The following is a 14,634-nucleotide window of genomic DNA, read 5'->3' as shown; positions in this document are numbered from 1 at the left end:
TTCTCTGTATAGCCCTGGCTGTCCTGGAACTCACTCTGTAGACCAGGCTGGCCTCAAACTCAGAAATCTGCCTGCCTCTGCCTCCCGAGTGCTGTTGTTTTTTATTTTTAAGGCAGGATTTCTCTGTGTGGCCTGGTCCATCCTAGAACTTATTCTTTATACCAGGCTGGCCTTAAATTCAAGGAAATGCCCGCTTCTGTCCCTGAATGATGATGGAAATGAAGGTGTGCACCACCACTGCCCAGCTGGATAGTATCTTAACTAGCGATTCTCACCCTTCCTAACCCTGCGACTCTTTAATACAGTTCCTTGTGTTGTGGTGACTCCCAACCATACAATTATTATTATTTTTAAAAGATTTATTTATTTATTATATGTAAGTACACTGTAGTTGTCTTCAGACACACCAGAAGAGGGCATCAGATTTCATTACAGATGGTTGTGAGCCACCATGTGGTTGCTGGGATTTGAACTCAGGACCTTTGGAAGAGCAGTCGGCACTCTTAACCACTGAGCCAGCTCACCAGCCCCCCATTTTGGAGTTTTTGACATAAGCTCTCATAATGTAGTGTTGGCTGGCTTTGAACTCACAGAGATCCACCTGCTTCTCCTTCCCCAAATGCTGGGACTAAAGGTGTGCACCACCACACGCAGCTCTCCGCTGTCCACACAACGGGCTGGAGCTGACCATGGCTGTGCCAGAAAGGGAGGGAAGGGCAGAAATGAAGCCATACGCTCAGGGTTGCTACATCCTCCTGAGACAGGAGAGGCAGAGTCACTCTTGGGTGACATCCGGGGAGGTCCATACCTCGGGGTAGCTGTATTCTTGGATCCGGCTGGGATGAGGTTTGTACGTGACCCAAACTGTCTTGGGGAGTACAGGAAAGTTAAGTGGACAAGGTGCAGACCTGGATTGGAGAAGCCAAGGACACATTCGTGAGGGCAAATAAGAAAAGCCATTAGAGTCCCAAGCCTAACCTTCACCTGCTGTGTGACCCCAGGGGAGCCCCTTGCCCTCTGTGAGAAATTACAAGGTCCTACAGAGCCCACCATAGAAGTACTCTTGGCATTTAGACAGAGGGAGCCTTGAACCTTGACCCTCCAAACACAGGCAGGTTCCTAGACTTATCTGTGACATGAGACTCTACACAGGCAATTGTGAGCCAGCAGGAGGGTCCCAGCATCTACTCACAAGTTGGAGAACCCAAGAGGGGTGTTCAGTGCATGCCTCCAATTCTGCCCGTCTGAGGTCAGGCCTTGGGACCCACGAGACAAAGCCGACTCCAGAAAATCTGTCCTTTGACCTCTCCAGCACACACGGGCACAATCAGTAAGTAAATAAACGTCAAAAATGTTTAAAGACGGGGCTGGTGAGCTGGCTCAGTGGTTAAGAGCACCGACTGCTCTTCCAAAGGTCCTGAGTTCAAATCCCAGCAACCCCATGGTGGCTCACAACCATCCATAACGCAATCTGATGCTATCTTCTGGAGTGTCTGAAGACAGCTACAGTGTACTTACATATAATAAATAAATAAATAATGTTTAAAGAAATTTCTACCAAATGAACTTAAGGACGGTCAAAAGCAACTTCCTGTTTGTCCGAGTAAGGTGTCTGCTGGCCAAAGAATGGCATAAGCTAGATAGGGTGTCACCTGTTTATAATTCCAGGATGTCACCTGTTTATAAGTCCAGGACAGGAGAGTTGGCAGCAGAAGGAGATCAAAAGCTCCAAGTTAGCTTTAGCTGCCCAGTGACTTTGAGGCTAGCCTGGTCTACATGATGAGTTCTGGGACAGTCAGGGCTACTCTGCTCAAAACAACACAGCACAACACACAGTTGAGAAGTAGCTGGCAAACCTCCAGGATCCATCTACCCCGACACCTGATGGCTTCTGAAGGGTCCCATTCACAGGGTGGCCTGCACTGCACACTCACAGGCTTATGAGCCGGGTCGCCCCTGCTTTTGCAGGTGGGAAAATGGAGACTCAGAGCCCAGATGTTCTAACTGTGAGCGCTGAGCTCTCCTGGCAGAGCCCTCTTTCCCTTACTTCAGTTTGCTCGCCGGCTTCTTGGACTGGGCATTTCTGTGGAAGCACTCTCTGGTGGCATTGGTCTTCTGTTTCCTCTTGAACATCGTTTTTGCGGTGTTTGAATCCTCACCAGGACCCTCCCTGGGCAAAGAGACAAAGGAGGTGCTTGTTACAGCAGCCTGAACAGTGTCTGCCACCATCCGAGTCCTATTCTAGCTCAGCAGACCCAGTGGCCCTGGCCAAGGTCGATGTCCCCAGAAACACATCTGATTACTATTCACTGTTTATCTGGGCAATAACCAGACCAAGGAGACAAACAAAGCCCAAACTTACGCCTACTAAATGTAGTCGCAAAGAGGTTAAAAATCACACAAACTTAATGCATATGCTTTACGTATTTTATCTTAAACAGTCAAAGTTTTTTTTAAGTTTTTTTAATTTTTATAAAATTTATTTTTATTTGTATTTTTAAAAATTTATTTGTTTATTATTATACATAAGTACACTGTAGCTGTCTTCAGACACACCAGAAGAGGGCATCAGATCCCATTACAGGTGGTTGTGAGCTGCCATGTGGTTGCTGGGAATTGAACTCAGGACCTCTGGAAGAGTAGTCAGTGCTCTTAACCTCTGAGCCATCTCTTCATCCCCAGGATTTTTTATTTATGTGTAAGTGTGTCTACATGTAGGACACATTCACAGAGACCAAAAGCAGATGTCAGAGCCTCTGGAGTTAGAGCTATAGGCCATGGTGGGCTGCCCAACGTGCGTGCTGGGAACCGAACTTGGATCAAGTGCTTCTGTAAGAACAGTTTGTGTTCCTAACCACTGAGCCACCTCTGTACACACCCTCAGTTGTAGATAAAATTTCATAACAGGGTGGGGGGAGATCAGATCCATCCTAATAAGATTGGTGTGAAGCAAATACAAGTGTCTATGGAAAAATGCCTGAGAACATGATGGCACACACCTATAATCTCTGAACTCGGAAGGCAGAGACAGGATTGCTCGCTCAGGCCAGCCCGGGCTGTGCAATGAGACCCACATCCAACAATAAAATTAAAGAACACAATGTTTCAACCCCGCTTTTCTAAAAAAGCGTTGGGGGGGGGGCGGGGTTGACAGATGCATGACCCCCTTACTGATCTTTCATTGGCCAATCCAACTGTTATCCAACCAGCAAGGGAGCCTGGGAAATGTAGTTTTCAGATACCTTGAAGAACTACAGATCTGCAGTCCAGTGTCACGGCTGTAGAGATAATGATGGAGCGTGTGCATTCCACAACCCAGACAACTGAGGCATACTCTTTTGGTTTGGTTTTTGTTGTTGTGGTCAAACACTCTGACAAAGTCACTTAAGGGTGTATTTGGTTCACAAATCCAGGCAACTGTCAGTTGCTGATAGGAAGTGAAGGCTGCAGGAACTTGCAACAGCTGGTCTCTTTACACCCACAATCAGGAGCAGAGAGAATCGAACCATGCTTGCCCCTGCTCAGCCCACTCTCTCCTTTTCATTCACTTCAAGGTTATAGTGCTAGGGGCTAAAGCCACGTACCTCCATGGCAGCTCCAACAGAGACTTTTGAGAGTCCTTTTCTACCGTTAGAGGCTACCCAAGGCTAGGATGCTGCACCTGTTAGACCATCCCAATTGTGGCTTCACCCAAAATAAGACCCGGGACCTGGAGTGCACATGCTCCCAATGTCCTAGAACAGGTTGTACCCAGTGTGTGCTGGAGTGGGGGAGAGGGGTGGTATCGCCCCATGGACAGGTTTACCCACTTAGCGTCCCACTGCGGGAGAGAGAAGAGGGCACGGAGCGTGAGCTGCTGCCCCACAGACTAGGTGATACCCAAACAGCCAAAAGCGCAGAAACCTCACTTAGCTGGGGCCCCTCCTCTGAGCAAAGGAGAGAACAGTCCTGAGGAAAGAGAAACTTACACCAGCAGAGGCTTGTGGGGGGCTTCCTTCCTGGTACCCGGTGCTGCCGAGCCTGTCAGCTGTGATGAGGCGGGAGACCCTGTAGCTGGAGGGAACACCGGAGTTAAAAGAGCAGGGAGTGGGTACTGACTGGGTCATTTTGGAAATAACAATAGTGAGTGTGTCTGAGAGCGAACGGCAAGGATGCCAGTTGTCGTGGCTCAGCACCCCTTTACTCCCAGTACTCGGGAGTCAGAAGCAGGTGGATTTCAGAGTTTGAGGCTCGCCTGGTTTACATAGTGAGAGGCCGACTATCCAGGACCCAATAGTGAGATGCTCTTGTTAAAGGAATTTTATTTTATTTTATTTTATTTTATTTTATTTTATTTATTTGGTTTCTTTTTCTTTTTCCAGTTCTTCGAGGCTGGGTTTCTCTGTGTAGCTTTGGCTATCCTGGAACGAACGCACTCTATATAGTCCCGGCTGGCCTCAAACTCTGAGATCCACCTGCCTGTAACTGTAACTCCAGGGGATTCAGCGCCCTCTTCTGACATCTTTGGTACCAGGTATGGATGTGAGCAAGGCACAGAAACATGCACACGAACTCAGTAAACAGAACCTTTTTTTTTTCCAGACAGGATCTCTCTACATAGCCTTGGCTGTCCTGGATCCTGATCTAGCTTGTGAACACTAGGCTGGCCATGAACTTCGAGATCTGCTTGCTTTTGCCTCAAAAGTGCTACGACTAAAGGCAGGGGCCAGCGCATCCAGCAAACATAATTTTTATTATTATTTATTTATTTATTTATTTATTTTTGGTTTTTCGAGACAGGGTTTCTCTGTGTAGCCCTGGCTGTCCTGGAACTCACTTTGTAGACCAGGCTAGCCTCGAACTCAGAAATCCGCCTGCCTCTGCCTCCCAAGTGCTGGGATTAAAGGCGTGGGCCACCACCGCCCGGCCATAATTTTTTTTAAACCATTGTGATTTTTTAAAAAATTGTATGAGCTGTGGGAGGAATCTCACTATCCCCAACAAATCAAAATTCAAAACACACGTCTGGATGTAGGCATGTACGAATATTTCAAAGAATGAGATTATTTTGAAATAATAAGCAAACAAGCAAGGAAGCAATAAAACCAGCAAAGAATGCTCTCTCCTCCTCGTATTTAAGAGTCAAGTTATCACATCAGTGGATCTGATGCAGACTGAAGGCTGCAGCTGCTGTGGGCAGACGCCGCTGTTCCCGCCCCGTGGTGACGTCAGAGGGCGGGGCCTGAACACCCACCAACGCAAGGGAGTAAACCACCTTGGAATGAAGATTATTATTAGGACCAGCGTGTATATCTCGAGTGAGTGTTCAAATGGAGTCAAAGATGGATACTGGGTGTAGTCCTCAACTGATTTGGGTTTTGGTTTTTGGTTTTTTGGTTTTTTTTCAAGACAGGGTTTCTCTGCGTACCTCGATTGTTCTGTAACTTGCTCTATATATCAGGGTGGCCTTACTCTAAAGAGATCTGCTTGCCCCTGCCTCACAAGTGCTGGAATTATATATTTAATTAAAAATATTTTTTTAAGGCTCATCAGTCATCAAGCTCCAGAGATCTGCCTGTCTTCCTGTCCTCAGCGCCAGAGTTACAGACATGGGCCGCTGTACCAAGCTTTTATGTGGGTTCTGGGGATAAAACTCTGGTTCTCATGAGTTTATTTTTATTGGTTAAAATTTTGTATAAATTGTATGAGTTATAAATATAAAAGGCTCTATTATAAGCCTTTAATATCAATATATTAAATTCCATTTTATTTTATTTAAGATTTAGTGGGTTTTTTTTTTTAAGTTGTGTAAATGGGAGGTGTGTGCAAGAGTAGGTGCCCATGGGATCCAGAAGAGGGGACAGACATGCTTTTGAGCCACCCAGTGTCCTGGCCTGGCCACCAAAATGAACTCTGGTCCTCTAAGAGAACAGCAATAATAGCTCTTAACCCCTGCGCCGTCTCGCCAGCCTCTCGGTGGTGGTTTTTGCTGCCAGAGGGAGGGGCTGAGCTTCAAGGCGCAAAGACACAGACAGGAGTCAGTATCCCCTGCGGAGGCTGCTCAGATAGATGGCTAATCTCACCCTCAGAACTGATGTTTCTTGGTTCCGCCAGAGCAGGGAGGGTCATACCTGGGGGTCGTTCTGGGCCTAGGTCCTCCACAGGTGGCCGGGCAGGTGGTGTTGAAGGACTTAGGGGCGGAAGTCCAAGTGTTGCCCTGGCTGGTGTGGCTCCCTGGGAAGATCTGCGCAGCAGTCTAGGGGACTCGGGTGACCCAATAGGCACAGAGGATCCAGTCTTTAAGCCTCGTGAGTCTGTAGCTGGGAGCAACACAGGTGGCAAGGTGGTTGTGCTCTGTTCGTCGGTGGCAGAGGCCAGAGCATCCTTCACTCCTCGTTCTGTGGCAGAGTCCAGGGCACCCTTCACTCCTCGCTCCGGGTTTGGAGTTTGAACATTTATTGGGCAACTGTCACTGGGGCCAGTGGGCCTTATTACTGGGACCGGCTGGGCTGGGGATAATGGCGATACGGATGGTTGCTTGGATGTAGAGACCCGTAGTGACACGGGTGAATCCACAGACCCCTTGCACCCAGATTCAGGTGTCTGCACTGAGGGGGCGGCTGAGGAATGGCTGTCCTTTCTGTCCTTTTTGGGAGACCCCTGTACATGGGTTTGTGAGGAGTCTTCTGGGCTTCTCCTCGGTGCTGGCAGGTTCTGCAGACTCGGAGGTGGGGGCTCATGGCCAAGGGCGACCTCTATCTGGCAGTATACTTCAACCCTCGGGAAAATCACTCTCTTGCTGGGAGAGTCAAGGTACGCTGCATCTAAGAGAAACAAACCACAGCGCATCAGATCTGATGGGCACGTAGCGTAGTATGGGTATGTCTGCAAAATCTACATAAATATGATACATGATGGGCACAGCGTGGCCCCAGAACTTGGGAGCTAGGCAAGAAGATTGTAAGGACAGAGATCAGATTGTAGGTGTGAGGGGTGTTGGTGGAGGTTGGGGGGACCATAAAGAAACTCCAGGAGCTCCGTTTTTGTTTTTTGTTTTTTCAGACAAGATCTCATGTAGCCCAGGCTAGCCTGGCCTCAAATTTACTATATAGCCAAGGATGACCTTGAATTTCTATTCCTCCTGATCCCACCCCTCCCCCACATTCCCAGTGCTAGGATTACCACATGCACTACCCTGCCGGGTTTATGAAGTACTGGAAATTAAACACAGGTCTTCGTGCATGCTAGGTAAGTACTCTAATCGAGTCCCGGTCCCAGCCTCTGCAGAAAGACCCAGATGATAGATTACGCATGTATGGGAGGACCTTGTTGGAAGGAGTGCGGGCGAGGCCTGCTGGGCACAGCTGGGAGCAGACTGGCATCGTCAGCCTCCCCTTTCCCACACCAGGGAGGCAGGCGGGGCTAGCGGCTTCCTAGCTGTAGGAGTAGCTTAGCTGGGTGGATGAGAGCTTTTGCAGAGGGAGGAGAGACGGGGTGAGGATGAGATTGAGGGGTCCAGGGCGGCTTCATCCTGTGTGTGATGAGTGCCCCCCCCAACCAAGCAGAGAGCATTCTAACTGCTTTCAAGTGGCAAGTGGGAACCGATAGTATGGCTCTGGGTACCAGTAGCTCCTGAACCTGTGCCAGTAGAAAAATCCAAGAAGCCTGGCGGGAGGGAGGGACTCGTGCACGTGAGCTGGCGCCAACGAGCTCGCGCCACCTGGCGGACGACGCGAGCATCACAAGGAGCCCGGGAAGAACCTGGGCTTCCTTTGCATTGAGACAGGAATCGGAGGGTGTAGTTAAGCTGTGTCCCACATGCAGAGGGGGTGTGTGTGCCTGGCTGGGGAAACAGAGTCGCCTCCAAAATTTACGTATCAAATTATAACATTTTCCCAACCTCAAGTTCCTCACAAACACCGTCACCCTGGAAGATTGAGGGCTTCCAAGCTAGTGGCCAAAGAATATTGACCCACCAACCCCCTCATCCTCCAGGCTCTGGGACCTCACAGTAAAACTCCCTGAGATAGTCTCTACCATTGCCCTCCTTTACAAATACGGAAGCTAGACCCCAGGAGGTTCATTACTGGCCACCCCAAAGGTGTCAGGAGCTCAGGAGCAAACCCTTCTTTACAAAATGGAGATAAGTCTCTGCGAGCAGAAGTGATTTTCTCCCAAGCGCACACAGCTTAGGGGTGCGGCTGAGAGCCCCACTTGTCTCTGGAAGCCAAGCAGTTGTCAATCTCTGTCCCTGTCTCCACCGTCCCTCCCTCTCCCCATCATTCTGTTTTCCAAGTCTCTCGATGCCTGGACAGGAGGAGTCAGGACCCAGGAGAAAGTAAAGAGAGAGGCTAAGGAAGCTGGAAAAGTCAGGAAGTAAATTTAAAAAAAAAATATATATATATGTATATATATGAAGACACACACACATATATATGTATGTATTATGTATGTGTATATATATATAATATATATATATATATCTTAGTAAGAAAATATCATTCAACCCTTACTTTTGTCCCCAAGTATTTCTTTCCCTAAAGTATTATTTTATTTTATTATTTTTTAAAGATTTATTTATTTATTATATGTAAGTATACTGCACCTATCTTCAGACATACCAGAAGAGGGCATCTGATCTCATTACAGATGGTTGTGAGCCACCATGTGGTTGCTGCGAATTGAACTCATGACCTCTGGAAGAGCAGTCAGTGCTCTTAACCGCCAAGCCATCTCTCCAGCCCTAAAGTATTATTTTAAAGTCACAGAGATGTGTAGCCATATCAGAATAAGGGATGCTTGGAACTCAAAGGCCAGAAGCCGAGTGTTCTGTATAACTGTGATAGAATATTATACATCTACTCCGAAGATTGTGTGACCGTGCAGAGAAAGGCTGGGCCGGCATTCGGTAAGCACCCCTGGCCCTGGAATTCCCTCAGTCTGAAACCACACTCTACGTAGTTAACCCTAAGTATAGGCAGGTCTTTGATCTCTCTCCATAAAGATGATTGCCAGACCTTCATGGAGTTTGCAAGCATTAGCCTCTGTGCTGATGATATTCGTCTGATAAAGGCAGGAGGAAATGGGTCTGACCCCTTCCCAGACTAATAAAGGACGTTGATCTGTAAATCACTCAAATATAACTACTCCAGGCTAGGTCCAGAGCAGCTCAGGCTGGCCTAGAAGCAGCTACACAGCTAAGGATGACCTTGAACGCCTGGCCCTCTAGCCTTTACCTGAGTGGCAAGCATTAATTCTTGCACCACCCTTGTCTGATGCGGTGTTGAAGACTGAACCAGGGTTTTGTGCATGCCAGGCAAGGGCTCTACCAACTAAGCGCTCCAACCTTTTTGCTTTTAATGTCATAAATATGTGTTTAGAAATATTCTAGGGCTGGTGAGATGGCTCAGTGGGTAAGAGCACCCGAGACTGCTCTTCCGAAGGTCCAGAGTTCAAATCCCAGCAACCACATGGTGGCTCACAACCATCTGTAATGAGATCTGACTCCCTCTTCTGGTGTGTCTGAAGACAGCTACAGTGTACTTCCATATAATAAAAAAGAAAGAAAGAAAGAAAGAAAGAAAGAAAGAAAGAAAGAAAGAAATATTTTAAGCTGGTCAGTGGTGGTGGCACACGCCTTTAGTCCCAGCACTCGGGAGGCAGAGGCAGGCAGATCTCGGAGTTCAAGGCCAGCCTGGTCTACAGAGTGAGTTCTAAGACAGCCAGGCTACACAGAAAAACCCTGTCTCAAAAGACTAAAACATATTTTATATATTTTTTTCACGGTCTTGGGCAGTGTGGGCTGCTAGGTCTCTGTCCTTCTGTCCAGCTTTCTTAGCTACAGCTTTGGGACACTGTCCTCTACCCAGATTAATATTCCCACCCCTGCCACACTCCTTGCCCCGCCCCTAGGCTCCAGGTACTCACTCAGCCTCCGCAGGTATGAGACAGCATCATTGTATCCCCGATAGTAATATTCCTGCAGGATCTAAATGTTAACAGAGGAATATAAACGGATGCTGCAGCCACCAAGAGAGCCAGCGTCCCACCATAGACACTCTATAAATAGACACTCCCCATATCCTCCCTACCCAGGACCACATCAGCAAGCCCTGCCTGGGCTATACCTCCCATCCCCCACCATCTGCCCAGGAGGCTGGGAAGCAATTGCTAACACAGCAGGGGTGGGCGTGTCAGCGTGCTGGTCACCTGTTCCCAGAGCATCACCAGCCTCCACTGTGGGAGTTGGTGGGAGTTTCTGGGGAACCAGAGACCACACATCTGGGTCCTAAGAAGGACAGAGCTTGGTGTTTCCCCAGCACTACTCTTCATTGGCTGTGAAGCTGTAACTACCCACAGCCTCACTTTCTTCATCTGTCAAATGGGGACAGTGACAGTGTCTTTGCAGATGTCATTGGGATGGGTGTGTGAGAGCCATGTCCACAGAGCTTTCTCTGAGGGGGGGGGGGCAAACTGGAAACATTTAAGTCTTTGCTGACCGCTTATTCTGCTGTGTGATTTTGTTTGGAGATAGGATGGCATGTAGCCCAGGCTAACCTCAAACTCCCTGTGGAGCTAAGGATGACCTTGAACTCCTGGACCTCCTGCCTCCACCTCCCCAATACTGGGATTACAGCACTCGACTGTCTTCAGTCTGTGTGGTGCTGGGGAATCGAACCCAGGGCTTCATGTGTGCTAGGCAAGCATTCTACCAACTGAGCAACATCTTTAGCCCTGATTGTTTTTAGCAATCCTTTAAACATGGCAAAACCCTGGGCCCTCTGAGGGGAGAGGCACAAGAGGAGGGATCCATCTGTTCTGCATCCCACCCCATCGGCCCTGTCTCTCACCACCAGGTCCGGGGGGAACAGCGCATGTGTCATGCGGGTGATATTCTCCAGAGAAAACTGGAAGGAGAAGTTGAACATTCGGAAGTCATGGAAGATGGTGGGGCAGTCTCTCGGACAGATGTCCTGCTGGCTGCTGAAGGTGGAGATGGTGATGGAGTCTGTCCAGAAGGCACAGGGCTGCATGCTTGTGAAGCCACCGTCGATGTATCTCTGCAGGGAAGAGAAGAGAGACGTTCAGCCAGAGAAGACACAGGGGAGCTGGGGCCATGGAAGAGACACCTTTTGCAACCAGCCTTGAGGCTGAGGTCCCTAAGATAAATGGTGGGTGGTGTGGGCATGGCCACTTGCTGCATCTCTCAGGGCCTTGGAACTCCCAAGTCTAATGCTCTGGGCCCTGGACTCTTCTCCCTTAGAGAATCTTGCTGATAACTGGTCTCTGTATGGGGTCCCTCCTCTGAATGACTCAAGAGACCAAGGTCCCTTCTACAACCTCACAGTACAGCCATCTCTAACCCCTTTCATTTGGAGTTGGGGGTGGGGTGGGGCTTCTGTTGGGTTCCTTACTTATGAATAGAACAAAAGATGACCAGTACTCTCTTTTTTTTTTTTTTTTTTTTTGGTTTTTCGAGACAGGGTTTCTCTGTATAGCCCTGGCTGTCCTGGAACTCACTTTGTAGACCAGGCTGGCCTTGAACTCAGAAATCCGCCTGCCTCTGCCTCCCGAGTGCTGGGATTAAAGGCGTGTGCCACCACGCCCAGCTGATGACCAGTACTCTTATCCCAGGAGTCCCATAAAATGTCTGGACCACTCAGTTACCTCCCCACCACTCAGACTGCAGCCAGGAGACCAGTCACAGGGTACCCTAAAGCCAGTCAGAGATGCAGAATCTTGGTCTGTCCAGATCTGTTAAAGCAGAGTCCTCCTTGTCTTAGAATGCCTCTGAGTCACCCATGGGCACAAAAAAGCCTGTGACCACTGACCTAGATAGCCCCAGGGGGTCTCCTCAGTCAGGCTCTCAGGGCCCTGTGTTCTGGGGTCTGCATTCTGCACGCTGAATTCTGGGAGAACCTGGCAACCTTGGAACTTTGTCTTGCTGGGTTCAGTACAGGGTTGGTGGATCTAGAGAGGTCTTGGACCAACTAGAGAAAGCAGCCCTGAAAAAGCTAGGAATTCTGGGTAGTAAATGATCCTCACTTTAAGGTGCCCCAGGGTCTCAGCTCACCCAGTCACTCACCTCTCCCCTATACGTTGGGGGGATGAAGCCACAGTAGACAGGAACAAAGCAGCTGCAATACAGGGCCTGAGGAGAGACGGGGCTGAGATGCTAAGGCCCTGGGGTGGGTGCCAATGACCCTTGACCCCTACCAATTCTCCATTAATTTTAAAGGATGGGTACTGGCATGGGAAACAGCCTGAAACTCACTTCCCATCCTGATCCCTAGTTGGGTCCTTGGTAATCTACCGGACCACCTAGTAGACTAATCTAGTCTCCTCTTGTAGAACTGCTCCTGGCAGAGCCATGGGCACGAAGGAAGGGAAGGGCCAGGCAGGCAAAAAAGGGAAGAAGGGAGGAGGCTGGGGAGTGGGCTGGACTGAGCTGCCCCTGTTCTCCCAGGTGGGGGCGCTCCAACCAGGGCCTTGCCTCGATGAGCTCTTCCTTGGATCGGTACTCGGAAACCACGACGTTCTCTCCGTCCGTGACTCGGGTGAGGCTCACATGCAGCTTCCCGGTGGCGAACTTGTAGGAGTCTTCCGGTAGCACATCGTACAAAAACTGTCGCATCATCTGTACCATCTTGCAGGACGGAGACAGAGGTCCCAGGAAGAACTTCTTCACCTCCGCCAGGCCCATATTCAGCACTCGGAGGTACTTCTCTGTGGAGGGAGCAGAGTGGGAGATGCACCCTCAGCAACTGCTCAGGACCATGGGGAAGGGGCCCCTGGGGCTCAGTGATGTTAACCATTTGCAGCCGTTGACAGCGAGGAGGAGGACCCTGAAGCTGGGGGGCCTCAGGAACAGAACAGAGCCAGACCATAAAGGAGAAAGTCCCAGATGCCCTACAGCTAGGAGACACGGGCACCAGCATGGGACCCAGGTGTCCTGCTTCTTGACCATGCGTAGCCACCCATCAGGAATTGTCAGCGACTAGAAAGATATTTTCTTCCTGCAAAACAGCTCTGGCAGCTTCTTGTCCCTGCACCTGAGGTCTGCCACCAAGCTGTCATTATGAGGGTCCTACACGAACACAGATGCAGTTGGAAATCTTTTACCAAGTGACAAGGGCACTTGCTTAGAGGCCACATACCCTTGGCAGACTGCACCCTCACAACGTAGCCAAGGATGACCTGGAACTCCGATTCTACCATCTCTTCCTCAATAGAGCCAGGGTTACAGGCATGACCTATGCTTGGTTTATGTGGTGCCAAGGAGAGAGCACAAGGCTGCATGCATGCTGGGAAGAACTCTATCCACTTAGCTTAACTCTAATCTCAAAACCTGATTTTTACATTTTATTTTTATTCATGTGTATGTATGTACACAAGTGTGTGTGTGCCCACAGATGCTAGTCAGGGTTGTAGGATCCCGTGGACCTGGAGCTATATGACATGGCCAGTGGGAACTGAACTTAAGCCCTCTACAAGAGCAGCAAATGCCCTTAATGACTAAGTCACCTCTCCAGTCCCACAAATACTGTTTTCTCTTGGTGCCAGCGATTGAACTAGGGGATCTGCACATATTTGCATACGTTTGATGCTTGACCACTGAGCTACACAGCCAGCCCTTAAACAACTATCTCATTTGGAAAAATTTGTTTAAAGTTAGCGTCATGCATATGTACTAGGGACTTGTGTAGTCATGAGCTCTCTGCCGTGGGAGGCAGCAGAGCAGATGTTGCGTAAGCACCCCTGTCAGAGAGCTTATCCACCAGCTCTGTGGGCGGGTGGGAAGGGCGGAGTCTTTCCAGCTTGGAGAGTCTGGCGTTCATTCTAGTGCCTGGCGGCAGACACACAGAGAAGGCAACTGATTTGCCCAGAGTCACACACAGCAATTTAGAGACAAAAGGATAGCTTATTCCTATTGCATTTTATAGTTCATGGATTATACATTACTGGTCTAATCCTAGAGACTGCTAATGCTAGAGTGGAGTTGGACAGGTAGGGAAACTGAGGCAGGGAAAAGCGTCTTGCCTGAGGTCACACAGTCAGGCAATGTTGGTTTGCTGTTGTCTCGTTTCTTTTTCTGATGCCAAGCCACCCCTCACCCACACCCAGATCACAGTTGCCTTACACTATAGGGACCCCAGGCTTTGCTCCGAACATGGACTGCTCATTCTCCTTCCTGGGAGTAGCAAGCCTGGCAGTGTCAGCCTTGCCATGTGCAGACTTGTGCACTCAGCACCTTCCCTCTAGGGAGGGTGGTGACCAGCTGGCAGGTTAGAAAACAACCTGGCAAGTGGCCACCAAGGTCTCAGGTCACTCAGAAGACAGATTACCATGGAGGTATGCGCTTCTGGGAACTGGTTTCCTGTAACGGAGGCTGACCTCAGACTCACTATGTAGCCAAGAACAACCTTGGACTCTTAATCTCCCTTCTGCCAGTTTCCTAGTGCTGGGATGACATATGTATGCCATCGGGTGAGCCATTCAAAAACCTTTGTTGCCGGGCGTAGTGGCACATGCCTTTAATATCCCAGCACTCGGGAAGCAGAGGCAGGCAGATTTCTGAGTTCGAGGCCAGCCTGGTCTACAAAGTGAGTGCCAGGACAGCCAGGGCTACACAGAGAAACCCTGTCTCGAAAAACC

The 14,634-nt window shown here is 49.3% G+C and overlaps 1 protein-coding gene across 1 annotated transcript in view; it reads right to left on the bottom strand.

The window, feature by feature from the left end:
- Pnpla1 (patatin like phospholipase domain containing 1) overlaps positions 1–14,634 on the bottom strand; it is a 34,643-nt gene that overhangs the window by 2,814 nt on the left and 17,195 nt on the right. The window contains exons 2-9 of the mRNA XM_021149477.1: positions 12,473–12,705; positions 12,065–12,130; positions 10,830–11,039; positions 9,907–9,967; positions 6,111–6,803; positions 3,969–4,053; positions 2,048–2,170; positions 809–908 (exon numbers count right to left, since the gene is read on the bottom strand). Of these exons, the coding sequence (XP_021005136.1) occupies positions 809–908; positions 2,048–2,170; positions 3,969–4,053; positions 6,111–6,803; positions 9,907–9,967; positions 10,830–11,039; positions 12,065–12,130; positions 12,473–12,705 (1,571 nt within the window). The remainder of the gene's footprint in view (positions 1–808; positions 909–2,047; positions 2,171–3,968; positions 4,054–6,110; positions 6,804–9,906; positions 9,968–10,829; positions 11,040–12,064; positions 12,131–12,472; positions 12,706–14,634) is intronic.

Source organism: Mus caroli, chromosome 17 (genome assembly GCF_900094665.2).
Source record: "Mus caroli chromosome 17, CAROLI_EIJ_v1.1, whole genome shotgun sequence".
Taxonomy (NCBI): domain Eukaryota; kingdom Metazoa; phylum Chordata; class Mammalia; order Rodentia; family Muridae; genus Mus; species Mus caroli.
This window is presented reverse-complemented; position numbering and strand designations above follow the sequence as displayed.